This window comes from Rousettus aegyptiacus, unplaced genomic scaffold, assembly GCF_014176215.1.
Source record: "Rousettus aegyptiacus isolate mRouAeg1 unplaced genomic scaffold, mRouAeg1.p scaffold_m13_p_8, whole genome shotgun sequence".
Taxonomy (NCBI): Eukaryota; Metazoa; Chordata; class Mammalia; order Chiroptera; family Pteropodidae; genus Rousettus; species Rousettus aegyptiacus.
In genome coordinates, this window is record NW_023416311.1 from 31,502,395 (window position 1) to 31,527,980 (window position 25,586).

The 25,586-nt window shown below is 31.7% G+C and overlaps 1 protein-coding gene across 3 annotated transcripts in view; it reads right to left on the reverse strand.

Annotated features, from left to right (window-relative positions):
• SLC12A2 (solute carrier family 12 member 2) overlaps window positions 1-25,586 on the reverse strand; it is an 85,497-nt gene that overhangs the window by 19,739 nt on the left and 40,172 nt on the right. For all 3 annotated transcript variants that reach the window (XM_036225512.1, XM_036225513.1, XM_036225514.1), the window contains exons 8-17: window positions 21,561-21,688; window positions 21,361-21,445; window positions 18,276-18,427; window positions 13,266-13,373; window positions 12,050-12,173; window positions 10,864-10,965; window positions 9,396-9,551; window positions 8,023-8,122; window positions 3,917-4,028; window positions 2,220-2,360 (exon numbers count right to left, since the gene is read on the reverse strand). In XM_036225512.1, the coding sequence (XP_036081405.1) occupies window positions 2,220-2,360; window positions 3,917-4,028; window positions 8,023-8,122; window positions 9,396-9,551; window positions 10,864-10,965; window positions 12,050-12,173; window positions 13,266-13,373; window positions 18,276-18,427; window positions 21,361-21,445; window positions 21,561-21,688 (1,208 nt within the window). The remainder of the gene's footprint in view (window positions 1-2,219; window positions 2,361-3,916; window positions 4,029-8,022; window positions 8,123-9,395; window positions 9,552-10,863; window positions 10,966-12,049; window positions 12,174-13,265; window positions 13,374-18,275; window positions 18,428-21,360; window positions 21,446-21,560; window positions 21,689-25,586) is intronic.

A 25,586-nucleotide genomic window follows, 5' to 3' on the forward strand; every position in this document is an offset into this window, starting at 1 on the left:
ACTGGACCACCACCAGCATCATTATGTGGAAACTTGTTAGAAACGCAAATTCTCGGGCCTCACCCCAGACCCACTGAATCATTCCAGAGGTGGGGCCCAGCAGTATGTGTTTTAACAAGTCTATCAGGTGATTCTGATGAACAATGAAGTTTAAGAACCACTGCCTTAAGGAAACATTTTCTTTCATAATATTTATTAAATACATAAAGGAGTTATCAAAATGTTCCTATAAATTGTACAAAAGCAAGTAAGATTTACCCACTAGCAACAACCTCTACTTGAAATATTTAGATATTTCACATGCAAAAGTAAATAAAGTAAAAAATAATCATGTATCTATCGCTTAGCTTAAGAAAATAAACATAAAAACTCTCTTTGTAGTTTTGGATTCCACTATTTAGGCACACATATGTATATATTTTAAAGTTACATTTTTAAAAAAATTTTAATATCTTTATACCGCTTATATTCTTTTAACTTACTATTTTTCCTTAACACTTTTTGATGTTTATCCCCATTGATATGTACGGCTCCCTTCACCACTACACAGAATTCCACTGCATGATTATACCATAATTTTCAATTCTGTGATTGATTGACATTTCCCTTGTTTCTTTTTCACTATTGCCAATGAAGTAGGTATGACGTTTCAGACAGCCTTTCCACATATGTAAAAGTTTCTCTATGGTATGTGGAATGTGCTAGGATATTCAAATTTGCAGGACATTGCCAGGTTGCTGTCCAATCTACATTACCAGTTCAAAGATTTCTAATTGCTCTGTGCCATTTTTAACACTTGGTATTGGCAGGCTTAATTTTGGTCAACTTGATAGGTTTGGAATAAAACTATACTGTGGTTTTAATCTTTACTTCTGTCATTTAGGTTTCTACTTCTTGTTTCTTTCCCTCCCCACACCCCTTATAAATTTATAATATTTTCTTTCTATATTCTGAACCATATTCTTTTGCTGGTAATGTTATTTTCTTTTGGTCTGTGGCTTCCTTTTTCATTTTCACATTTTCTTTAGAAGCACAAAGTGTTAAATTTTACCTAAAAAAATAAGTGATCTCTTCTTCATAGTTCATTTTTTTTGTCTCATTAAAAAAAAATACTTTTCTAGTCCACGGTCACGAAATTATTCTGTATTTTCTTCTAAAAGTTTAAAAAATTTACCTTTCACATTTAGGTGTTTAATACAACTGGAAGCAGTTTTTGCGTAGTCTTTGTCAGGATCTGCTATGTTATTTTTTCATATGGATAATCAATCATCTCAGCATCTTTCAATGCTACTACTACCTCTGTCATATGTTAAATATCCTATAGAAGTGGCTCAATTTCTTCTCTCTGTTTTGCTCCATTAGTCTAATGATCAATTACTAATGTAATATCACAATGTCTTAATACTATAGTTTTATGATGAGGCTTTATGATGAGGTTTTATATCTAGCAAAACAACCCACTCCCACTTATTATTTTCCTCAGGATTGCCTAGAATATTCTTAACACTGTTTGTGTTAAGAAACACAAAACAAAAAGGGCTCTGAGCCTCCCACCTCTATTTTAACAAAGTAGGTCCACCATTAACACAGGGAATGGACTTCTTTTGAAGAAAGGGGTTCCTATAAAAATCAGTTGGCAAACGCTGTATCACCTATCTTTATTTTTCTTCTCACAACCTTTAAGGCTGAGGAAACTTGAATTTCAGAGAAGCTAATTAACTTTCTCAATCCAAAATCCAAAATATGGAAGTGGCAGTGCTAGCATTTAAACCTAGGACTAATCCCAAATCACACATTCTGGCTACTATGTCGTACACAAAACTGAAAGAGAAGTCTAAGTATAGAACAAGTAAATATACAGTGAGAAACACAATAAATAACTAGAATTAAAAAAAAAAAAACTAAATAAGGACTGTCATTACTTAACACTCCTCAAAACAACAAAAAAAAGACAGTGAGGTGTAGCAGGAAGTTGAATGGGAAACAGAGAAGAGAAGCAGGCTAATTTATAAATAGGTTCCTCATTGTTAGCCAACAGTACATTATTTCTGTCATCCCTTTAACTCTCGAATTATACAAACATTAAAAGTGTACTTAAATAAAGATATTTAAAAAGATTTACTATTTGTATTATGAAGAATGAAACCTAGAATAAAAAAGTTTTTAAAAGCTTCTGAAAAAACGAAAATGTCGTCATTTAGAAGGCATGACAAATTTACCTGCATCAAATACTGTGCACCTTCTCTCAAGTCATCTGCATGTACTGGAGCATAAAAAGCTTTCATTTTGTTTTTAATAAGCCATCGCTGATATTTAGCTTGATCAATGGACATCTCTTTCATGGCTTGTCTTCGAGGGCCCTGTAAGGTAAATTTAATATCTTTAATTAAATGGTAATCTAGTCCACATCTATAAAAATCTTCCTAGTATATTGGCTTAAACAAGGTTCCTAAACATTGAAGGTTGAGGAGAGAAGCATAACAATAGCATTTCATTTTCACTTTCATGAGTGAATTCTTTGCAAGTCATGAGATCATGAAAAGATAGAATAGTGAAGGCACAGAGGATGCTGGTAGAAGGAAGAGGAAGAAACAGACTGAAAAATAAGTTTTTGGTACTAAGTACATGAGAGGAATTAGAAATTATTGAAAATAGAGCAGAGATTATGCAGAAAAAAATAAGAGCCCTCTGTTTTTCTACAGAGAGTTTCTCAGCTTGTTTTGTTTGCTCCAAATGTGTTAATTTTAAGTAGCCTAGGAATATCATCGAAAATCAAAGTGAGCTGTATAATATAAATATATTTTTTTCTTCATGTTGTTAAATGATGAAATACAAGAAGGAAATGACTTTTTAACTTGCCATTCTATTTGATCCCTGCAAGCAATATGTAAAATGTGTTACATACAAATATATAAAGCAAAAACCTAAAAATAAGTTTGAGTACATCCTAATTACACATGAATATGTAAAAGAAAAATACGATTTATCTTTCCTAATAGGAAAATTACCCCATTTGTATTTTCTTGTGCACAAGACCCCAACTTTAAGACAAATTAGAAAACTCCACAGATTCCAAGTGGGATCAGCATCTTAATAAGTCCTCCCACCATCCTATGCATTCATGCATGCACACGCACACACACACGCACACATCTTTGACTTTGCCACTGTTCAAGTAGAAGAGCAACTCTAGCAGAGGCTGGGACGTGGAGCATAAAACACACCTGTCTAGAACCAAACACAAGATGAACATGAGAGGTTTGGGAGAAAAGCTAAACTGACAAATAAATACTCCAATTTTTTATTTAGAACAGGTTATTCATCATCTAGTGACTGTTTTCAATTGCCAAGATGCCAGAAAACTACTTTTGGACAAAAATTTACCACTATTTTTAATAATTTACTCATGATTAAAAAAGAAATGAATGGATAAGTAAAAGCATTTGAATTTGAAAATTCAGCATTCACTCTGCTCTTCTTAAATACCCGATACTAGATATTTACTACTATTTGTCTACCTCCTCAAACCTCTTTTTCTTTTTGTCAAGTAAATGTTCCTAGTGTTTTCAGGACTTTATGAAAAATATCAGTAAGGAAAAACACATACTGACTTTAGGCTCCTTAGTTACTAAGAAGCTATTTTGCTTAGGCAAACCATTCTATAAGGGCAATATGGTTGTCTAAAATCTACTCATAGTAAATAAGAAAAATAATTAAGGTTTCAAATTCCAATCTTTTTAGAAATAAGGTTTTAACAGCAAAAATATTTTGAAGAAAATAACTACCTTCAAAAAAACCCAAACAAACCCAAGAGATGTTTATTTTGTCAAATTATTTCAGCTCTAGAAAGCCCCCCACATTATAAATTATATATACAGAGTGAAAAATGTTTTAACATAGAAAACAAAACACTTACCATATGTACATGACCACAGATCATTAAGCCAACATTTTTTGTAAAATCATGAACAAGATGAAGTAAAGCTGGACGTGAGTTTGGAGCACCTGTCATAACAAGACACTGTGGCCTAATTTATGATTAAAAAGAAAAACAAAATTAGAGTTTTGGTTTTTGGTAACATGAACATGATTTTAAGTTGTTTCTATAAGAATACATTATTACCCTAGAATCTCATTTATGTAATTGTCCTCAAGACACAGGCCATAAAATTCTGATAAAACATGACTTTTAACCAGGGTTTCTTGAAACACATGAAATGTAGAAACAGAATGTTGTTTAAACAAACATTACACCAAATGTCCTTCTAAAATAAAGAGATTGTACATCAAGATTCTGGTAGGTATTACCAAAAAAAAGACCATGATAATTAAAAATTATATAAAAACTTCATCCTCTAAAGGTAATAAATATTTCGTTTCTTTCGCTGAGTTTACGAAACTTCCTGAGAGTATAGCCTTGCCTTCATGTACAAAAACAGGTCACTGTCCTTCTTAGCTGGATGTAATCATAATTACTTCTACTTTATACTCCTATCCCTCTCTAATCTAGCTTAATTTTATTGACTGTTGTCACGAGTAAAAACCACCTATGGTGAAGAAAATGCTTCTATTTGAACTGAAAGTTTTAATTTTAATTAATTATGGTGGGAGCCAAAATTGAATTAAAACATCTTTGCAAACACAAAACAGTGATATGACTTTCATATTAATTTTCCTTGATTAGAAATGGAAATCAATCCTGTTTGATGACAAAATGTTCAGATATCCATTTTATAAATTCAAACAGATTAGCAAATGTTCTTTAAAACAAGAATTTATATAATTAAAATAACAAAAAGAGAATAGACTAAAAATTCTGCCTTAACCACTAAATTTAGAGTAGTCCCTAATTACAGTCATAAAATAAGCAAGAAAACCTGAATAAAGACTGAAAAATATACTAACATTCAGAATTTTAGCAAGCCATCTGAAAAACCAATTCTGTCTGGGTGAACTACTGTGGGACAATCAAATGTGAATCACCCTCTGTGGCCCAGACTGCTAATATAGTCCAGTCTCCCTGTCTCAGCTTTAGCGGTTACATGGCTCCCCAGCTACAGATTACATTTCCTAGCCTCCCTAGCAGCTAAAATGGCCCTGTGATTGATTTACAGCACAGATGGTATTCCTATTTCCAGGTCATGTCCTTTAAAAAGGAAGCTGGCCACCCTCCATACTTTCTTTCCCTTTCCTACAAGCTAGACCATGGGTGTTGTAATGACTTTGACCACATGGACAAAAATACCTCCTAGGGAATGGCAGACTGAGAAAATACAAGGAATGTGGGACCTGAATGACCAACTGGGGCAAATCTGCCTCCCTGTCATGAACTATCCATCCACCTCTGGAATATCACATAACAACAATGTACATCTTGTTTAGTCACTGTATCTTTTCAGTTTTTTGCTATGGTACTTTAACCTATGACCTACTGTGGGAAATTAATTTGTAGTCCTTATCTTTACTAAATAGTAAACATAGCACAAGGGCATAGTTTGATATATTTTTATCATAACAAAAACAGTATAGTGCAAAATATATTAGGAATGACTGAGTATCAATGAGAGTATGAACATCTGCCTTCATTTTAACTTCTTCTTCAAAAACATCCATGATGCAATAGAATCTTTAAAGGCACAAAACCACAAAAATATGGCAAACAGGAGATAATGCAATAGCGCTGAAATAATGAAAGCTAGAAAACAGATGGAAGAACAATAAAGAATTTTACAAATCAGTGAAAAGTTAAATCTTAAATGACCATTAGAGATAGCTGTGAAACTACCTGATTTTACAGCTTAAAAAAAAATCACCCAAATCCCTAGGAGTTAGAGGTAGTAGATGTCTCTGGAAGCAGTAGGGGCAGTGCGTTTAAGAAACTAAAATACGGACTGACTTAAAATTTGCATATAAAGCAATGAGATAAACCCAAATTCTTTCCATCACCATGATGAGCAACTGTCTCGGTCCCTCTCCAACCCTATTAGGCCAAGGCTTACTTGCTAGAGAGGGCCTCTGGTCTAGGGGACACCAGCAACAGCTGAGGGCAGAAACAGCTACTTTAAATTGGGAAGTCAGAACAGTTATACTCTGTACCCTGAGATCTCTAGGAGATCTCTAAGCTCCTTTCCCATTTGGCTCGCCAACTGCCAGGAATTTATCAACAAGCAGAAGATTAAAAGAGTCTTTTCTGGGAAATCTAGTCAGATCAAAAAAAGAAAGCCTTTAAGATGACTTAACTTTCTCAAAGAACCAGCACAGCCCACATTAATCTACATTAAGGGCTTCACAGACAAGCCCCACCCACCAGTGCAGAGCTTCCCTGGCGAAGGATCACAGATAACCTAAGTGAAGGTTAAATACAAGAACCCGAATTAAAGAAACAGGAAACAGTGAGAAAGACACTTTAAGGAAATAGAAACTACAAAGTGAAGGAAACAAAATCTTTCACCAAGTTGGGTGAAGGCTGAAATAGTGATACAGTTAAATAAAAAAAATTTTTTTTTATTGGATCCAGAGAAAACAAAAAAGCTGTATAGGAAAAAGCAATCATAATTTACCACAAGGCTTAGTTCTGAATCATGTTTGAAAAGTCATAAAAATATAAATACCAAGTATGATCTAAACAAAATAATGACATAAAAATATTCTAGGAGGATGAGATAAAGGGAAGGGTGCATGTGTGTAGTAAGTGCATGTGGATACAAGACATCACTAGATAATGCCTAAAATTAAAAATTAAAAAGTCCAGTAAGCTAGGCAAGTTGGGAATATGAAATACTGAACAAAATGGTTAAGAGGTGAAAGTGGTTGCCTGTGGTATGACAGAAATAGAAAGATGAGAAGTGGGGCACATACTGATTTTCATGACAAACCTGATTTTCCTCTTTAAAGCATGTTCATGTATAATTCTGATGAAAATTTTAAAAGCCATACACAAAGCAATATACAGATAATGTATTATAGAAATGTACACTTGAAACCTATATAATATTAACCAATGTCATCCAAATAAATTTAATAAAATAAAAAAATAAAAGGTAATACTGCACCCAGAAAAAAAGCCATATTGGAATAAAATCTATTTTTACTAATTTATTTTTCAAAAATATATTTTAAAAAATATTCCCATTACTATAATAAGCCAACACAACAGGTTTTTATTAATGACAAATTAACTTTGACTCTTGGATATACACTTAGTTCTGGAATACAACTTTTTATGTAAAGGAATAATTTCTATTTTCTGCCATACTTGGTATCAACAATGTAAAATGCACTGAAATTAAAAGTTTTCCTCCCAGAGCTCTCATTCCTTTTTCTTTTTCCATTTTCTCTCTACTCCAAAGCTGAAGATCTCAAGGAACTTTTCATTTTAGAAAAAAAAAGAGGAAGGAAATCCAAATGAGTAACAAAAAAAATACACACAGACTTTTCTTACTGGGAGAAATTTGGTACAGCAATTCTTTTCTGGTGCTTATTCACTCTTAAATTAAGAAATAGTTTTTAAATTGATGACTGATTAAACTATTATAAGATAAAATATGAAGTCATTTATTGAGAAAAATGGTAATAAAGAGTCTTCAAGGCATTGCTTTTTTATCATTAAAACTGGTTTCCAGTTAGCCAATGCTGAGAAAGAAGAGACTAACATGAAAATATTTAGTGCCTTAATAAAGTTATGGATTTCATACTTAGCAGTTATATAACTTCAGTGGTCACAGAGGGAAAGATGGTTCACTTTATGATACCTGCCATTTAAAAGTCTTCAAATGAGAGACCTCTAAAACTTGCATAGCATTTTTGTAAGATAGATGGTAATTTATCTCTTTATAAAATTTAGAACTAAGAAACCTCAACCTTGCTTATGAATAAATTGCCCAAGTCCAACCAAACAAAAAATATTCTATGCTTTTAGAGAATTTTTCAAGAAATATCAGCATATAAAAACGTTACTGAACAATAAGTGAAGACCTGATTGTCACCCAAGACAAAATGTCTTTATATTACCTTACCACTTACCTGAAGTTTTTCACATGGTCTTCTACTCCAGAAAGACGAATCGAATGCTGCAGTGCATTCAGGTAAGTCAAGGCTTGTGTAGACGATCCCCAGTTCACATCTGTGGGAGGATAGTGTTCATGCAGCATAACATCAATATTAGCAACCAAGCATTAACCAATTTGAGACAAACAGAGAAGTAAACAATGCTTTCACATTTAAAGTCAATTGCTAAAATAAACTAACACAGTTGGAACTTTTAAGAGTTCAAGTCCACAACATGACTTTAAGACAATGCTAATATCAACTATAATTGCATTTAAAGAAAAAATACAATTTAGAAAAGACTAAGCTGTCAGGGCTGCAGACATGTTGTGCATGCAATTTAAGAGTCTTTCACAAATAAAGAAAACATTATTGTTTATATAGTCAAAAGTTTAAAGGGAAAGTGGCAGATCTCTAATTGTTAAGAAGTACTACTTATAGTACTTAACAGTTTATTTGAACAAGCAAATTTTATTCCTCATCAAATAAACAGTCTGGATGCCAAATGATGATTTTTAGACATGTGTTCTTTAGAGACTTAATAGGCACATTAGAGAAATAATTGCTTCTAAGATGGGTAAAACAATACCTTCTTTGTTCATTTCATTTCGAAAGTCACCACTTTATCCCAAAACCCTCATTGCGTCATATCAAAATTACAAAATGTTTCCTCACTGTTTAAAACAACTACATTCCAAGTACTCTTGTAATTTCTTCCTAATCTATTCTATTGGACCAAACACTTTTCAAATCTGTATCACTGGATCTTTCTTCTGTGTTACAGGTTACCATACTGAATATTGGACCAATCGTAATGTATCTTAGCATCATCTTCTTATGTGACAATATACAAACACTTATCAATAAGACACATTCCAGATAATCTTTGACTATTTCCCAGTTAAAATACGTTTGTTCAATGTTTTCTGGTGTATAGTAAGCTAGTAGGAAGACATTTTATCTTCTAGTATTTTCTGAATCCCATAGTATATATGATAGTAGGTACTAACACAATAGTAGGTAATATACATGCTCATTAGGCTAATAGCTACTACAGTACTAACAAATCTAATTTTTTCAAAGAATAATTTTAAAATATATAGAGTGTAATAGAATGTTAATAATGTGAATTTATTATTTTTCTACAAATAGGATTAGTTAAGTTTAATCTATAGATAATAATGAAATTCCATAGACTAAAAAGTCTTGTAGTAATTGTTTCATTAAAACTACATGTATTTGGAAATGAAATACTTTTTAAGTATCAAAAGATAATGCTTAGATATGAAAAGTAACAAAGAACTTCTGATGTTTCTAGCTTGAAATACTAAACAGAAAAGATTACTGACCTGGTTTTTTGTAGGTAACATAAATATACAGCCCAAGGACTATCACATATGTTAGCAACGCAGCCCACCAGTTAATGACAAACATCACTATGCAACAAAGAATTGCTCCAATAAGTGATATCCACATGTTGTAGTATTTGAATGCAGGACGCCATCCTAACAACAACAAATAAAATAGATAAATAAAAGCCACTCACATGCCTCACCTGCTTTAGACAATGATACATACATATGCACAATTTTGTGGCTGCTATACTGAAAAAAGCTTTAAACATTAAGTATGTGGCTAATATATAACAGTAAAGTCAAAGACCATTATTGATCATGATTTAATTTCACAATTCTTGAAGAGAGCACATCTATTTACTTCCACATTGTTCTACCTTAGAATTTTTGTATTCAATAAACTCTTTATCAAAAAAAGTATAAATCAACCCACCCTAGTGAATGCTAAAAACTAGAAAAAAATTTAATAGGTTTCAAACTGAGTCCTTGACAGTGTGGCTTTATATTCTGATTTTTAGCATAAGACATATCCATATTCTAATGAATATACAAAACAGTTCGAACAAAATATTCTTGAGAATTGTTAAAAATTCATCTCTTACTAAAAAAACCGAGTTGATTATAGAAACATATATAAACAATAAAGTTTATATATTTTAACTACACTTTTAATTTTGAGATAATTGCAAATTCACACTAAGTTGTAAGAAATAATACAGAGAGATTTTGGTTACCCTTTACCTGTTTGTTCCAATAACACCTACCATACTACATAAAACAATACTACTATAAAATAATAATACAATATCACAACTAAGATACTGATATTATTACAGTCAAAAAGTCCAGCACAAGGATCTCTTGTGTTGCTCTTTTATAGCCACACTTACTTCTAAAATTTATATTCTTGAAGTAAAAACTAAAACTATGATGTTTGTGTCCTAAGTCCCTATACTTTATCCTGTCCTGTTCTGAGAGACTTTCAGATCCTTAAAAGGAATAGCACTTTTGTTCCTTCACTTCCTTCCTTGCTGTCTAACTGCTGTCATGGTTTTTAACAGAAAGCCCATAACCAAAAGTATTTTTCAGTTGATAAAGACATTAGAACTCCACAGAATTAATGGTAAAAATATTTGTGAACAGGTTAACCATATCATAATGTTCTTAGATTTGAAATAGAAATCAGCTAAATAAACAATAAAAACAAAAAAGCAAAATAATTCATAGTGTCAGTCAAAATTTGACAGTTATGCTATCTTAAATGCTTTGAAAACAAGAAACAATTTTATGAGTATAGTTCATAACAGAGATCCTCAAAGACTTACTTTATTTGACTCAACTGTAAAAGCAGACTGAGCATTGAACTAATCCCATACATAACATCTTTAAAATATGTTAAAGTTTTATCTTCTCTAAAATCAGATATTGTTACATTTACAAAACTTTTAAAACATAAAATCACCTGGAGATTTTGCAAGTGATGCATGGAATACTGAAAAATTGATCAATGCATAGGATGCAAGGAAGAAGTTAGAGATGATTGGAGCAATAACATTCAGTTCAGCTGCAAAAAAATAAATAAATAAATAAAAACCCAGGAGGCATATTATTGACATTAGACATTTTTTTACTTTATAAAATCATAAATTATTTCTAATCTTTACATAATGGCATAATGAATACTTTTATATCCACCATGTAGCTTTAATAAATACATTTTGCCATATGTACTTTACTTTTCATAAATCAAACCTTAGGAACACAGTTGAAACCCCCTTTCTACCTCTCTCACAGTTGGCATATTCTCTTCCCAATGATATTATATACTTTTACTACATATACATATAGTCCATAAGCATTATGTAGTACTGTTTTGGGTGCTTTAATTAAAAGTTACAAAAATAGTATCATATGTATTATTCTGCAATTTTATTTTTTAGATTTTTTTATATTTGAGATTCATCCATATTGATATATTAAAGACAAGTTTATTCATTTTTTTTTTTTTACTGGTGAATATTATTATTCTGCAGTTTGATTCTTCCAGTGATAGGTATTTAGGCTGCTTCCATTTTTCACTATTATAAGTAATCTAAAAAGATTCTCTTATATGAGGATATATGCAAGTTTCTACAGGGTACATATCCCTAAATAGAATTGCTAGGTTGAGGGAAACTTTACTAAATATTGCCAACTTGTTCTCAAAAAAGAAGCTATGCCAAATACATTAGTTTTCACACCTGGTGGTATCATCAGACTTTTAATAAAAGTGGAGTGTCTTCTTCAACAGTGTAAGATCCACAAGCTCGTTTGTGATCAGAGGCAAATGTGCTAAAAATTAGATCAGTGGAGGCTCTACCTTCAGGGAGAAATTGGAATCCTTTTCTTTATGCTAATATTGTATTTGTTTTAGGACAAGAACCTAGGAATTCTTTCTAGCTCTAATGAAGACTTAGTGATGGTAATAATTTTAGCGAATATGTATTGAATGCTATTATTTGCAGTTTTTAAACACTTTCATTTGATCAGAAAGAAACTAACTTAGTATACTAGGCAAAGTAACATTTTACTTCTAATTTATTCAATATTTAGAGCTAATATTATAAATGTACCAAAATCTACATTAGCACACCATTTATATGACTAACCAATTAAGATGAATCCAAGTGCAATTAAGAATGTTAAGATGTAGCCGCGAAGAGGTTCATTATTTTTCCCATAACCTTTAGCAAACATCTGAAAAGCTGGGTAGATGTTGTCCTTACACAAAGCCTAATGAAGAAATGTAAACAATAAAATGAAATATACTGAAATTAGGCATACAGATTTGCTTATAGTTAACAACAGGTTAATCAGGAATGGGACCCACGTTTCGAATTCTCTCTTTCCCCTGTCTCATATGGCTTCACCTACAAAGTGTAAAGGAGATTCAAACACTTCAAGAATCAGAACAGTAGTTGGTTTAGAATATCAGAAGTTTTATCCACTTTATCCCACCCCCATGTTGAAATTCTTTTATGAAGAAGGAATCAGAAAAGCAAGCATACGAACAGAAGAAATTTGGAAGCCTGATAAGTATGACAGAGGTTATGTCCTACTTTATACCAAGTCCAAATCCTAGACTTAAAGCAGATAAAAATCCTAATTGTAGAACTTAATAATTTTTCTTGAAACAATACTAAAAGTTGTTTAAAGAAATATATTCCATGTCTTTTCTGTACTAACTAGCTACAACTACAACATTAAGAACAAAGCTACAGAATCAATATTTCATTTATTTGATTCAGTAATAAAATATATTTCTTATCCAGTAACAGCTACTTGTTAAATGCTCATTAAAGGGAGATGATAATGTCTGTCTTATTCACCATTATATGCTGAGTACCTAACACCATGTGTGGCACATATTAGGTATTCAAATATGTGTAAAATAAAACATTTAGGTTAGTATAATGCTAATAGAAACAAAATACTTTAATTCTTCTGACAGGGTCTTGGACCACACACCTTATCCTTGGTAAGAAATTATAAAAAATTATACTAACAGAATATATCAAAAAACAAAAATTCATTGCTACTTCCAGAAAGACAATTCAAAGACTACACATTGACAGTATGTAAATGCACAGATCTTTACATAAATATACATATTCACATTCATATGCATAAAATTAAATATACCAGTCTTGATATGTATGTATGTGTATATACTATATATATATATATATATATCTGTAGTTTGCTTTTTGTAAATTGCTTTTTTCTGTTAACAGAAAAAAGCAATTTAAAATTATTAACAATCCTAAATTAAAATATATTACCTAACTCCCCCTTTAATAAAGCTTGTAATATAAAAATACTTACCTGAAATATTTTGGGAGCACTCACAAGGGATGCTAATGCAGAAGAAAGCGTAGCTGAAAAGATACCTGCAGAAATTAATGGTGCAAATCCCGACACCATGCTCATTACCTTAAAAAAAAGTAATAAAAATGAAAAAATAAGTCTTACGAACAATTTTAAAAAAGAACATTATCCTATATATCATTACTATTCTAATAAAGGAGACTAATACTAGAGAAAGTTTAACAATAATAAAAAATAGTAATAATTGTTACGTGCATTACAAATTTCTGAAACAGATTTACTATTAACTCTTACCTTTAAAAAATTGTTTTATTTTGTAAAATTTCAAAGACACACATGGCAGAGAAAAGAGGATACTGAACTGCCAAGTAACCATCATCCAGTTTCAACAATGACCAACTCAAGGACAATCCCCACATTATTTTGAATCAAACTACAGATATCATTTTATGCACAAGTGTTTCAGTATTTACCTCTAATGGATAAGAACTTTTAAAAATTGTAACTACAGAGCCATAGTCACAGCTTAAAAATTGAATAATTCCTTAACAACCCAAATAGCTCAGTAGCACTGGAATTTCTCAAACTGTCCCACTTTTGTTTTAAACAGTTTGTTCAAGTCAAGATCCACAAAAAGATTATACTTTACTTTTGGTTGATGCGTCTCTTAAAGGTCTTTTTCAATCTACAGGTTCACCCTTTCCTTTACATTTTATTATTTTTATTTCTCCTTAAAAAAAAACCCACTCTGGATTTTACTGACTGCATCTCCACTGTGCTGTTTAATCTGTTCCTCTCACCTCTGCATTGCCAATCAACTGGTAGGTAGAACTAGACAGTTAACTGCATTAACTAAAGTACAAGTTTCCTAGCAAGCACATTTCAAGGTGGTGTGATAAATTTCCACCAGGAAGGTTGCTTCTTTTAGGGATGTTAAGATAGTAGGTTGGTATTGTGATTATACTGGGGATGGAGGGTGCTGTTCGTTTTCTTTAAAGAGTACTTACTTTTTAAAGCTAAATGTGGAAATATTTCTAGCTGAAAAATTAAAGTCTAGGATTTGCTTCTAAATAATATAGGAAGTGGGGGTTGTAAATAAAATAAGATAAATCATGCACTGATAACTGATTAAGCTGGAAAATGTGTATATATTGGGTACACTCTATTGCTTTCCCTATCTTTGTACATGTTCAAATATTTCCTTATGATGAAGTTTTAAAAAAATGGATTGATTACCTAGATAATGAGAAGATAATCAGATACATCCAAATTGAGGGGTATAATACAAAATAACTTGCCTTAACTCTTCGAATGTCAACATTCTGAAAGATTAAAATAAGCAGACTGGGAACTCCTCTAGATAAAAGGATTTTAAAATAACATGATAACTAACTGCCATGTGTGATCTTAGATTGAATTCTAGATATAGAAAAAATAGCTATAAAGGACATTACTAGGACAAGCAGAAAAATATGAATATGGAATATATATTTAGATAACAGCATTTCACCAACATGAAATTGCTTGAGTGGGATAACCGTACTGTGCTTGTGCAGAATATTTTAAATACTTCAAACTGTCGTGTTGTGATGTCTACAATTTATTCTTATATTTTTGAGGAGAAAAAAGAATATATGTACATAGAAAGATGAGCAAAGGGGGCAAAATATAAATAACTAGTTAATGTAAGTGAAGGGTAGGCACACAGGTATTCACTACACTGTTCTTTCTGTATCTTTGAAATCTGTCAAAATACAAAATTGAGGTAGAAGAGCTGTTGATGGATTCAGATACTGTCACCTTAATCCATCCATTATAAATTTCACTGGTAGTGAATGATGACTATTCACGAGAGTCATTACTTTATTAGTAGAGATTTACCTTTCATTTTTCTTGACCAAGAGCACGTCAATTGAGACCAAGGAGATAAGGAAATGAGGCCTTAAGCTATTTATGACTATCATACACTTGACTGTGACTGTAATGTAATACTTTACATCAGATGTAAAATTACCTGGCCATAATATATGAGTATACAAACCACCTTATTTCATTTAAATGTCTCTCCTTGTATCTTTCGCAGGACTTAAGGTTAAAAATGAAGAATACATTTAAGTGTTTTACAAACATTAGCATTAGACTTCTCTGAGAATCTCAGGGAGAAAAAACTTGAAAACATGATTTTCTGTTCAGCCCTTTAATAACAATTTCGTAGTTACATATACGCCATGCATTTTTCAGGATCACTATTTTCCACAGTTACTAGTGCTAGATTATTTAGCATTGCCAACCCTGTTTTTAGGAAATAAGATTTAAAGGATATAGAAGGTGGGGCAAGATAAAAATGAGCAGACTTCATTTCTGCTGTGTATACTTTGAAGAAAAAATTACATTTTCTCTCCTCCATAATCTCTAAATTGAGGTAAATAATACACCCTGTTTAGCATCTGGAAACATTATTTGCCAAGTTTCCTGTTTTCTAGTTACATATTTACCCGATAACCTTTGCATTTCCCACCAATTTCTGGTAAAATATAAGTAGCAAGGATAATGATAATGTAAGTAATGGTAATATCGGTGTTGTCTGCAATATATAGTGGAAACAAAGAAGAAAAGAAAAAGATGGTTTTGTCTCTAAAAAAAAAGGAAAAAAGACAAAAGTCTAATAAAAGGTGAAAACAAGGCCAACTAAAATGATTGGTGAAATTTTGTGTGCGGGGTACATGTGTTGGTAAGGTTCAAGAAAATCTTCAGAGCAAATATATTTGGACATAGAAGAAGAAAAAGGAGGTGCATTCCAAGTAGAGTGAAACAACAAATACAGAACAGAGTAGGGTCAATGCGTGTCATGTGAACTTACACAAACACACCAAGACCGAAGTCCAGTCCGAATAGAAGGCAGTGGGACGTTAAGTTTGGGTATGAAAGGCTTTGACTGACAGAGCAAAGATGCTCACATTTTGTTTATTAAGCAATGGCTAGTCAAAGGTTTCAGAGGACATTAAAATATAAAACTAAAATAACAAAACATAAGACTATATGTATCTTAAATACATAATGTATAAACTTAAAAATTTAAGACAAATAAGGTAGACCAAATCACTTTTCCTCCTGAAATATGAAAAGCCAATTATATGTAAAACAGCAGTATAAAGTTTGGCTTTGTATAGCCTTCATGATGGAGGCTCCGACGTTATAGCCATACTTCATTCTCCAAATAACAATTTATATTTTCACAGGATTTCCCCACCTCTACATTATGTATCATGTTACAAAGAATTTTTTAAAAATGTATTTACTTAAATTAGAAAAGCAGCTTTATCTATACCAAGCTCCTCTTTACTTGAACAAGTCCATACTAGGCTTGATAAAGACAACTCACTTCTCTATTTGAAGGCAACAATGCAGAAATCTGATTGGTATTTTCAGTCCCTGGGTAGAGACCAGCATTTGTGCCTTTCATACACAATATCAATGTCAGAATTGGCCCGAATCATTAGCTGGACATGAATACTTTCTTTCATTCTTACGATTTTGCCTAGTCTTGTGACTAGAAAAAACAAACTCCTATTACATAATTGGGTTCAATATTTAGAACCACTGAAAGTGTAGTCAATTGCTTGAAAACTACAACAGAAAATTATCATAATGCCATTAAAATTTAAGTTACAAAATTTTATTATAAAATGTATGTATTCAACATAAAATTTATAGTGTTCTGAAATATGTCAAATTTCCAACTATTTTGTTTATTGCGTTTATAAAATACTGGAAAAACACTAGGAAGCAACATTTTTATTTTTTATTTTGAATTAGTAGAACCATCTAATCTGTAGATTTACCACAGAATATTTTGTTTTAATCTGAATCTATACCTTTGTGTCTCTTCCTTCTGGCATCCTAGGACTTATCAAGTAATTTTCAAAATTATCCTCCCAATTTTAGTAATTCTTTCTCCCTTTATATAATCTTTGCTCCATTTCTAAAAACACATAAATTTTATAAAAATTTCATTTCACTTTCAGTACACTATAGAAATACCTGAGATTACTTATCTTTACATAGCTCATATTTTAAAAGTTCACAAACTTTCAAGCATCCATTAAGGATTTAATTCTGCTGTTAAACGGTCGTTTAGCATGATCATATGGGCCATATCTAATAAAATAACACTATTGATACTAATCGTACTTTTCGAAAGGATATTTATATATATATATAGCAATTATGGAGACATCTCTAATTAGAAAACTGAACTCATTTTAATTTGTATGGATTTAAATTGCTCACAATAAAAATGAAATACTTAGGTGTATAGAACTTGTATTCTGAAACCTATACAATGGTCATGAAAGAAAAAAGATCAGAGGAAACGGAGAAACAAACTGTGTTCATGGATCGGAATACTCAACATAGTAATGGTCAGTTCTCCCTAAAGTGACATACAAGTTTAAGGCACTTCCTATCAAAATCCTAGCAAGATTGTTTATAGATAAACATAAGATTAGTCTAAAATTTATATGGAAAAACTAAAACAGCTAAAACATTTTTGAAAAAGGATAAACTGGGAAAAAAAATCAATCTATGAGACTTAAGACTTATTATATAACTACAGTAATCAAGACTGTATGGTATTGGTGGAGGCACAAATACAAAGATCAATGAAAAAGAGAATTCAGAAATAGACCCCACAAATATGACCATGTATGAGATGCTTCTGATGCTTCTTTGCTTTCTGAAACAGTATGCTACTTGTATTATACTCTATTATAAAAAGTGTTACCCTTGGAGGGCCTTTTGCTCTTAAATGGCTTCAGATTTTACCCTTTTATATCTTTATGTTTGCTCAATTAATTATCTACAGCCTTTTAAAAAAGACATCTAGGTATAAAGTAACAACAGTTCTCCTTTCTAAGTTATTGCTATAATCTGAATGGTCAGATTTGATAGCATTCTGACCTCTAGATAAATACGGAATGTCTGTTATAATATAAATTTGATGCTCACCTGAAAGTTGTTCATTAGGCCATAGGAACAAGGATTGCTTTCACAATAAGAAAAGTCAAAGTTTAATTTGCAGGCTGCAGAAGTACAGTTTGTTAGCTCTGTTACAATAGTGTCATTAATGTTCCCCGTGGCATCCCGAACAACACAAGAACCTAAAGCACAAATGACAATGAGAACAAAAAATATAGCTAATATTTATATTCATTTCAAAATTACAAAACGGTAAAGAAATTATGGGACTGACTGCATATACTTGCATATAATAACATATTCTGTATTTACAGTTAAGATAGCTTTACAGGGAACAGAATTTGAAAAGCATCACGGTCCCTAATATTGGTCCCCAATATTTAAGTAGTAAAATGGAACCTTATAAGTAGTAGTATTTATACATATATACTTAACAACCTTGTAAACATAAGTTGTGAAAAATGTATATTTACAAAACTATTTCCTGGCCTCTTTGGTTAAGATGTCTTTTTAACCAAACATGAAAACATTGTGTTGAAAGAGTTCCAAGTGGCAGAAATGTTTTCTATACTCCAAATATTTTATACTTGAAACCTGTCAAAAATCAGACTTCAGGTAATACCTTCTGTGAGGGAAAAATTTTGAACATTAATGAAATATAATTCTCCTTACACCTTTGTCTCAAATAAGTCCACCTTGATAATAAAATATATGGTATCTGAGATTTGCTTAAAAATAATTTATGGGGCAGACTGAATAGGTATAGATGAAACAGGATTAACCATGTACTGATAATTCTTGAAAAATTTTTTAAAGCTGAGTGAAAGTTGTTAGGCTCATCAGAAAATGCTCTCTATTTTTGTGCAAAACTGAAAACTTGTATAATAAAATTGAAAGTTTTCTTGAAAGCACTTTTTTGAAATAACCTATGATGTACAAGTAATAGTAATTAACCGTTCCTTAGACTGTATTTATGTATTTTTTACTTTTGAAGCCCTTTAACACTACCGTCTCACCATATAGGAGGTAAAAATTATAGCTGTGACATCAAAAACTGAATAAACGGAAAATTAAATTTGATAAGGTGTATATTTTAATTACGAGATCGACTACCTATAGTTCTTTATTCTTAAAATTTCTTCATCTAACTTTCAGAGCAGTGTTTGCAAAACCATGTTTCCTTAAAGGTATTTCTGAAAGCATTGGGGTGTGAAGGGAGAACTGAGCTGTGTCGAGCCCTAAAGCAGTTATGCTTTTATGTGTTTCATATTTCAAAATATATTTGGGAGACAAAGGTTCCATTGCTTCAAACTAGTTATACAACCACTGGTGTATTGACCCTCTTTACTGGTTCAGCTACTGAATACCCAAGGAGAAAAGGCTACACCTATTGCTGTAAGGGCTCACGCGGACAGAATAAAATGAGTATGAGTGCCAGCAGTGTTAGAGAGTCAGATAAAAAACAGAAAAAGTTAATTTGCTCTTACAGATTATTGTCCAATCTGAAACATAATCAGTTATATCATTCTTTAAATTGAAACTAAATTTTCTTTAGTTATCTTATGTATGATAAATACAAGCATCTAGGAGTTTTAAGGGAACATAAAAATATTTTGGTAAGATTATATATAAATGAATTTCAAATATTTATGTATAGATTGTAAGGTTAAATGAAATCCAATTCCTTTTTTTGTATTTTAATTTAGCCCACCAGGACAATATTATTAGCATTTCTAACTCTATGTTTAGTGAAATTTCAAAATTACGTTGATGCAAATTAACAGTAGAGGCTATAAAAACGGTTCTGTTATTATCTCCCAACAAATTGCTGAATATATAGCAAAAATAAAATTTTCTTACTGAAATACAATGGAAACCTTATACTCTGTAGTCTATGAATTTAAAGTTTGCGATTCTTTAGGTTGGTATTAAACTAAGATTTATTCTTACAGTATGCTTAAGATATTTAATTGTAAAACCTGACTTTTAGAGTTCAGACATTAAAACAATGATTAAATTTCAAAAAATATATGTATTCTGGTTAAAGTATACATTTTTATGAAAGTGTACTAAATTTGAGACAATTTATCTAATTACTACTTGTAAATTATATGCAAATTAATAGCTATTAAATTTTTTCTGGACTAGAATGTTTCAGGTAAAGAACCTACTATTATAAATAGCTTTTTAAGACTTTATTTTAAAAACAAACCAAAATCCACTTTGCCATGAAAACAATTCTTTAAAGCAAGTACGAGTTATCTTTGGTATTGAAATCTCTAAGCTTCAATTCCTTCATCTATAAAACAGGGATTTAGAGACTAGTTGACTATTTAAGTCCTTTTAAGTTCTAAAATGCTATGAGCCCATGAATGTAATAAAATAGTTTAAAACCATTTTCATTTAATTTAGTAAGGCTTTAGAAAGATTTTTCACTCAATGTAGTATGTCTTATTCATCAAAATCAGTTTTTATGGTAAAAAATGCCAGATACTGCTTAATTGCCTTGAAATAATCTTCATATAATAAAATTACATAAAAATAGTAAATAACCACCATAAACAAAGCATTTACTTTTACTTACAAAGTTTTCTATAAATATACTCAGTGAAATTTAAGAGTTTGCAATTAAGATTTCACATTAGTTTCCTATTTACTTTAATAAAAATCCTGGAGGAGTCACAGAGCATTTGGTGGTTTAGATCAGGGGCTCCCACCACCTGGGCTGCGTACTGGTACCAGTCCATGGCCTGTTAGGAACCAAGCTACACAGCAGGAGGTGAGTGGCAGATGAGCCAGTGAAGTTTCATGTGTGTTTGCAGCTGCTCCCCACCTCTAGCATCACTGCCTCAGCTCTACCTCAGATCATCATACATTAGATTCTCATAGGAGCACTGGTCCCTGATGCCAAAAAGGTTGGAGGCTGCTGGCTTAGATGTCGATAAATCATTACTAGTTTACTTAAAACTTTTTTTTTTAATTAAAATATGCAATTCCATGTTTTTTATGAAAATATTTCTAAATTTAAATGTTAGAAATATGTCATGAAATAACTATTTATAGTATGTATATCAAAAAATTCCTGAAACACATAAAGAAATGTAAAGTTCTTTACCTACAGATACTGCAATTCCTATGTAAACCACCGTAGTAATTAAAATGGCTAAGAGTGTCCCTTTAGGTATGGCTGACTGAGGATCCTAGAAGAGAAAAAGATATTTTTTAAAGTCTATCTTTAAAAATAAACATATGTCTACCATTTTAAATATATAATCAATACAATACTTTTTAATATATAATCAATACAGTACTTACTGCGAGATCACCTGAGATATTTGCTCCAGCCAAAATACCAGTTGCAGCTGGAAAAAAGATGGCAAATACAGAAAAAAAAGTCTCTTCCTCTCGAAAATCTGGTCCGAAGTTCTCATTAAATATTTCAGCTGTAGAGAACGAAATGTTTTTTGGCAATTAGAGAATAGCAGATTAGACTATAATTATTTAGGTCAAAAGTAAATGCTATGTATGATCCCTGACTTTTCTTGAAGTAAACTCTTAATTAAAAACTTCCTAATTCAACTATTAGTATCTCTCTTTTTTTGTAAGGGAACAGTTTAAAAACAAAAATAATTTGACCTGATCATGCCCTACTATTTTGTAGACCTTAATAATTAAGTTTCAAGAACCTCTAATTTGATTATTGTCACTAGACAAAATGTAAAGCAAAGCGTGGATAAACCCCCTCAATCTCTGTGAAGAAACGAGAAAAGAAGAAAATAAAAGGAATATCATGCTAAATGAATCATTTTTTCCTTCCATCCAACTTCTATATTATATGTACACCTTTCTCTATTTCGTAGTGGTGACTCATTTGATTTTTGAGGCCATTCATCAGGCTTCCAGATTTTAGCTAAGATAAATTAGGTAAAGGCCCTTTTCACTTCAACTATAATGAAAGCTTCCACTAGTCTTACTGTTTCCATCTATTCTTATAGGTACTGACACTAAAACAATGAATTAACTGTCATTTATCTATCTATCCTTCCTTTCTTCATTCTGTCAATTAATCCATCCTTCCTTCCTTCCTTCCTTCCTTCCTTCCTTCCTTCCTTCCTTCCTTCCTTCCTTCCTTCCCTCCTTCCTTCCTTCCTTCCTTCCACCCACCCACCCAATATTTAGGTATCTACAATGTGCCAGGTCCTGTACGGAAGCCATTTAGTATCTCAAGGTGCTTAGAGATACAATAGCAAAAAGCTAGACATGGTTTCTACCTTTATAGAACTTAAGAGACTCAATGGGGAGCTACAAACTAAGAAACAGATCATTACAAACAGCAGTAAATGTATTGATGGAAACAGGGTGTTGTGATAAAGAATGAAAGAGAGAATCTAATTCGAAGAGGTAACAGAAGGCTTAAGTGCTATAATTAAGGAGATAATTCTTAAATAGAGACTTTTCTGAGAATCAGCCATGTGATGATCAGAGAAAAGATTAGACCAAGAATTAAAAAAAAAAAGGCCCAGAGGTGGGAAAAGGTTTAACAGTTTTTAGGAAGAATGTAAAGATCTCACAGCAAGGGAGAGGATGAAACGAGACTGAAAAAGGGGTGAAAGTATACAAAATTTTAAGTATATAGAATATAAAATTTTATATTTTATATATAAATTAAATGGAAATATTCCTATGTGGGCAATGGACTAAGGCATCAACATCTGAAGCTGGGAGACCTTAAAAAGTTACTTCAGTGCTTCAGTCTAGTGAGGGGAGAATAATGTACTGATTAGAGAAAGATTAGAAAGTAAGGGGGCAGGTAGGAAAGACTGAGATCCTGCTTTCATCCACATACTGAAATAGAAAAGTCTGAGAAGGATTAGGTAGGACATACATATATATATGGAGTTTAAAGGAGAGATCCAGGAACTTATGTTAGTCTCTTGATAGCATCTGGAACCATGACTACATATCACCAAAGGAAAGAATATAGCCAGACTCTGTGCCACTTTGACATTTAGAGGATAAAAGAGAAGGGGTAATATAGGACATTAAAATGTAGAGTAATAGACATCAAACAAAACAAGAAAAATACTTCAAGGAGAATGGGACAATTAAGTATATGGCTGCTGCACAATGGATCTAGCACCATGTGGTCATGAATTTGACAGACAGAAGCCAGAGAAGGGTTAAGAATGAATGAAATCAAACTATTCGGTAGGGAATAGGCTCTGTACTGTCTCAAAGTATCTTGCCACAGATTACTTATTAATTACAAAGAAGAAAATGACAACCTCACAATAAAGAAACCTCTCAGGTACCACTTTGACCAAGTCATTAAAGTTAAAATCATCAGTGATGGGAAAATCTGACATCATGTGAGTCTCCTAATGTGATGACACACTGAGGAAGAAATATCATCCGGGTGGTATTCCTGGCAAAAACGAATAACCTGTGGACTCCCATAGCTCTTTATTATACCTCTCTTTTGGCACTTTACCATGTTTTATTATCAATTTAGTTATGTATGTATCTACCAGATTAGAATATAAGCCTTACCAAGATAAGGACTATGTTGTGTTAATCTTTACATTAACCAAAGTGTCTATAGAGAGTCTGCTCATAATGAGAATTCAATAAAAATGTTGTTTGAATGACCAAAAGATTAAAAAAAAAAATTAATGAATAACCTGAATCTATGGAAATAAATCAGACAAACTCAACTGTCAGGATTTGTTCTTGAAAAATGTCAATACCATGAAAGACAAAAAAAAAAAAAAAAAAAAACCCTACAGAGCTTTTTCAGATTCAAGGAGATTGAAGATTATGTAAATGCCATTTTTTAAAAAAAGGAGAATGAAGAGATATGATGACTGAATATAACACATGATCATGAATGGGTCCCTGGAACAGGAATAAAAAAGTTGCTATAAAATTTTTTATAGGGACAATGGAAAAATTTGTATACGAACTGTATGTGCCAAAGTTAAACTTCCTGAATTGTCCTTTTCCTTAGCAGATACCTGCTTAAATTTAAAGCTGAGAAGTCATGATATCTGCAAGTACTATTAGCAATCGTAGTAATAATAATTAGATCTATATGGAGTGATAAAACAAATGCAGTAAAAAAAAAAAGACAATAAAAAAGTGTTCATTGTTGGTGTATCTATTATGAAAGGTTTAAGAAATTTATTGTATAAATTTTTCAAATTCTCTGTAAGTTTGAAATTACTTTGAAATAATAAATGAGAGGTATAGATTTGAGAAATTTGTCTATGAAAGGGAATTGGGAAATGAGGTGGTAGCTCAAGGAGAATAAAAGAGACACCATTTTCAAGATGGGACTTAGTAGAACAAGTTCATCAACTTATATATGTGAGAGTTTTGATGCAGGAAAGAAACTCAATTATTATAGGATAAATGGCTTTGATAAAGTAAAAGAAAGGTGGTCTAGAACACAGCAGAAGCATTGGCCAGTGGTGAAAGATACATCTCATACCAAAAAGAAAAAAGGAAAGAGGAAAAAATGAATACCCTCTATTAGGTAGTCTATTTGACCTGACAAGTTTATCAATATTAGCCTGTTTACTACTGACACTGCCTTAGTACAAAGAATGAGAAGAGAGCCAAGCAGTATCAACCACCAAAAAGGAAAAGTCACATTCCAAAGTATATTTAGATTTATTTACCTCAGATTGAGATAAACCCAGATGTACTACTTAAATACAATATAAATTACTACACTAGCTAACTATGTAATACTTTTCTAAGTTGCCAAGGATCCGAAAAAAAAAAACAAAATGAAAAATGTAGCCTAGAAGGTATTTGTAGATATTTTTAAATCAATTAGTTATAAACAAAAAATATTTAATTATCAGAAATATTTTTAGAAGTAATCATCCACTATAATTTTTAATACTTCTTTTAGAAATAAAAGAGTCAAAGACAAATGTTCAAAAACACATATTAAAAACCCTAAAGTAAAAAATCATTCATAATAGAAGAAATGTCACAAATATAATTTACGAGAGCACAAAATACAGAAAATTATCTACCTAACCGATGTTACTAACTTTCACTTCTGGCATGCCTAGCAGACGCCGCTTCTCCCAGTCCAGGAATTCAGGAATTTAAAGCCCAGTTTAGATGTACGCATGAACACTAGTAGACAGAACAGACATCACACTATCAACCCAGGACCAGTAGGCACAAATAATAGGTGGGTGTCAGTTAAGGAAAGCACCGTAAAACAATTCGTATCAGAAAACTTCCCAGCCAACTAAGTCAGGGTCTGGTATAGACCAAATCAGTACTACTCACAAATGACCCAAGGACTGTATGCTGTCACCT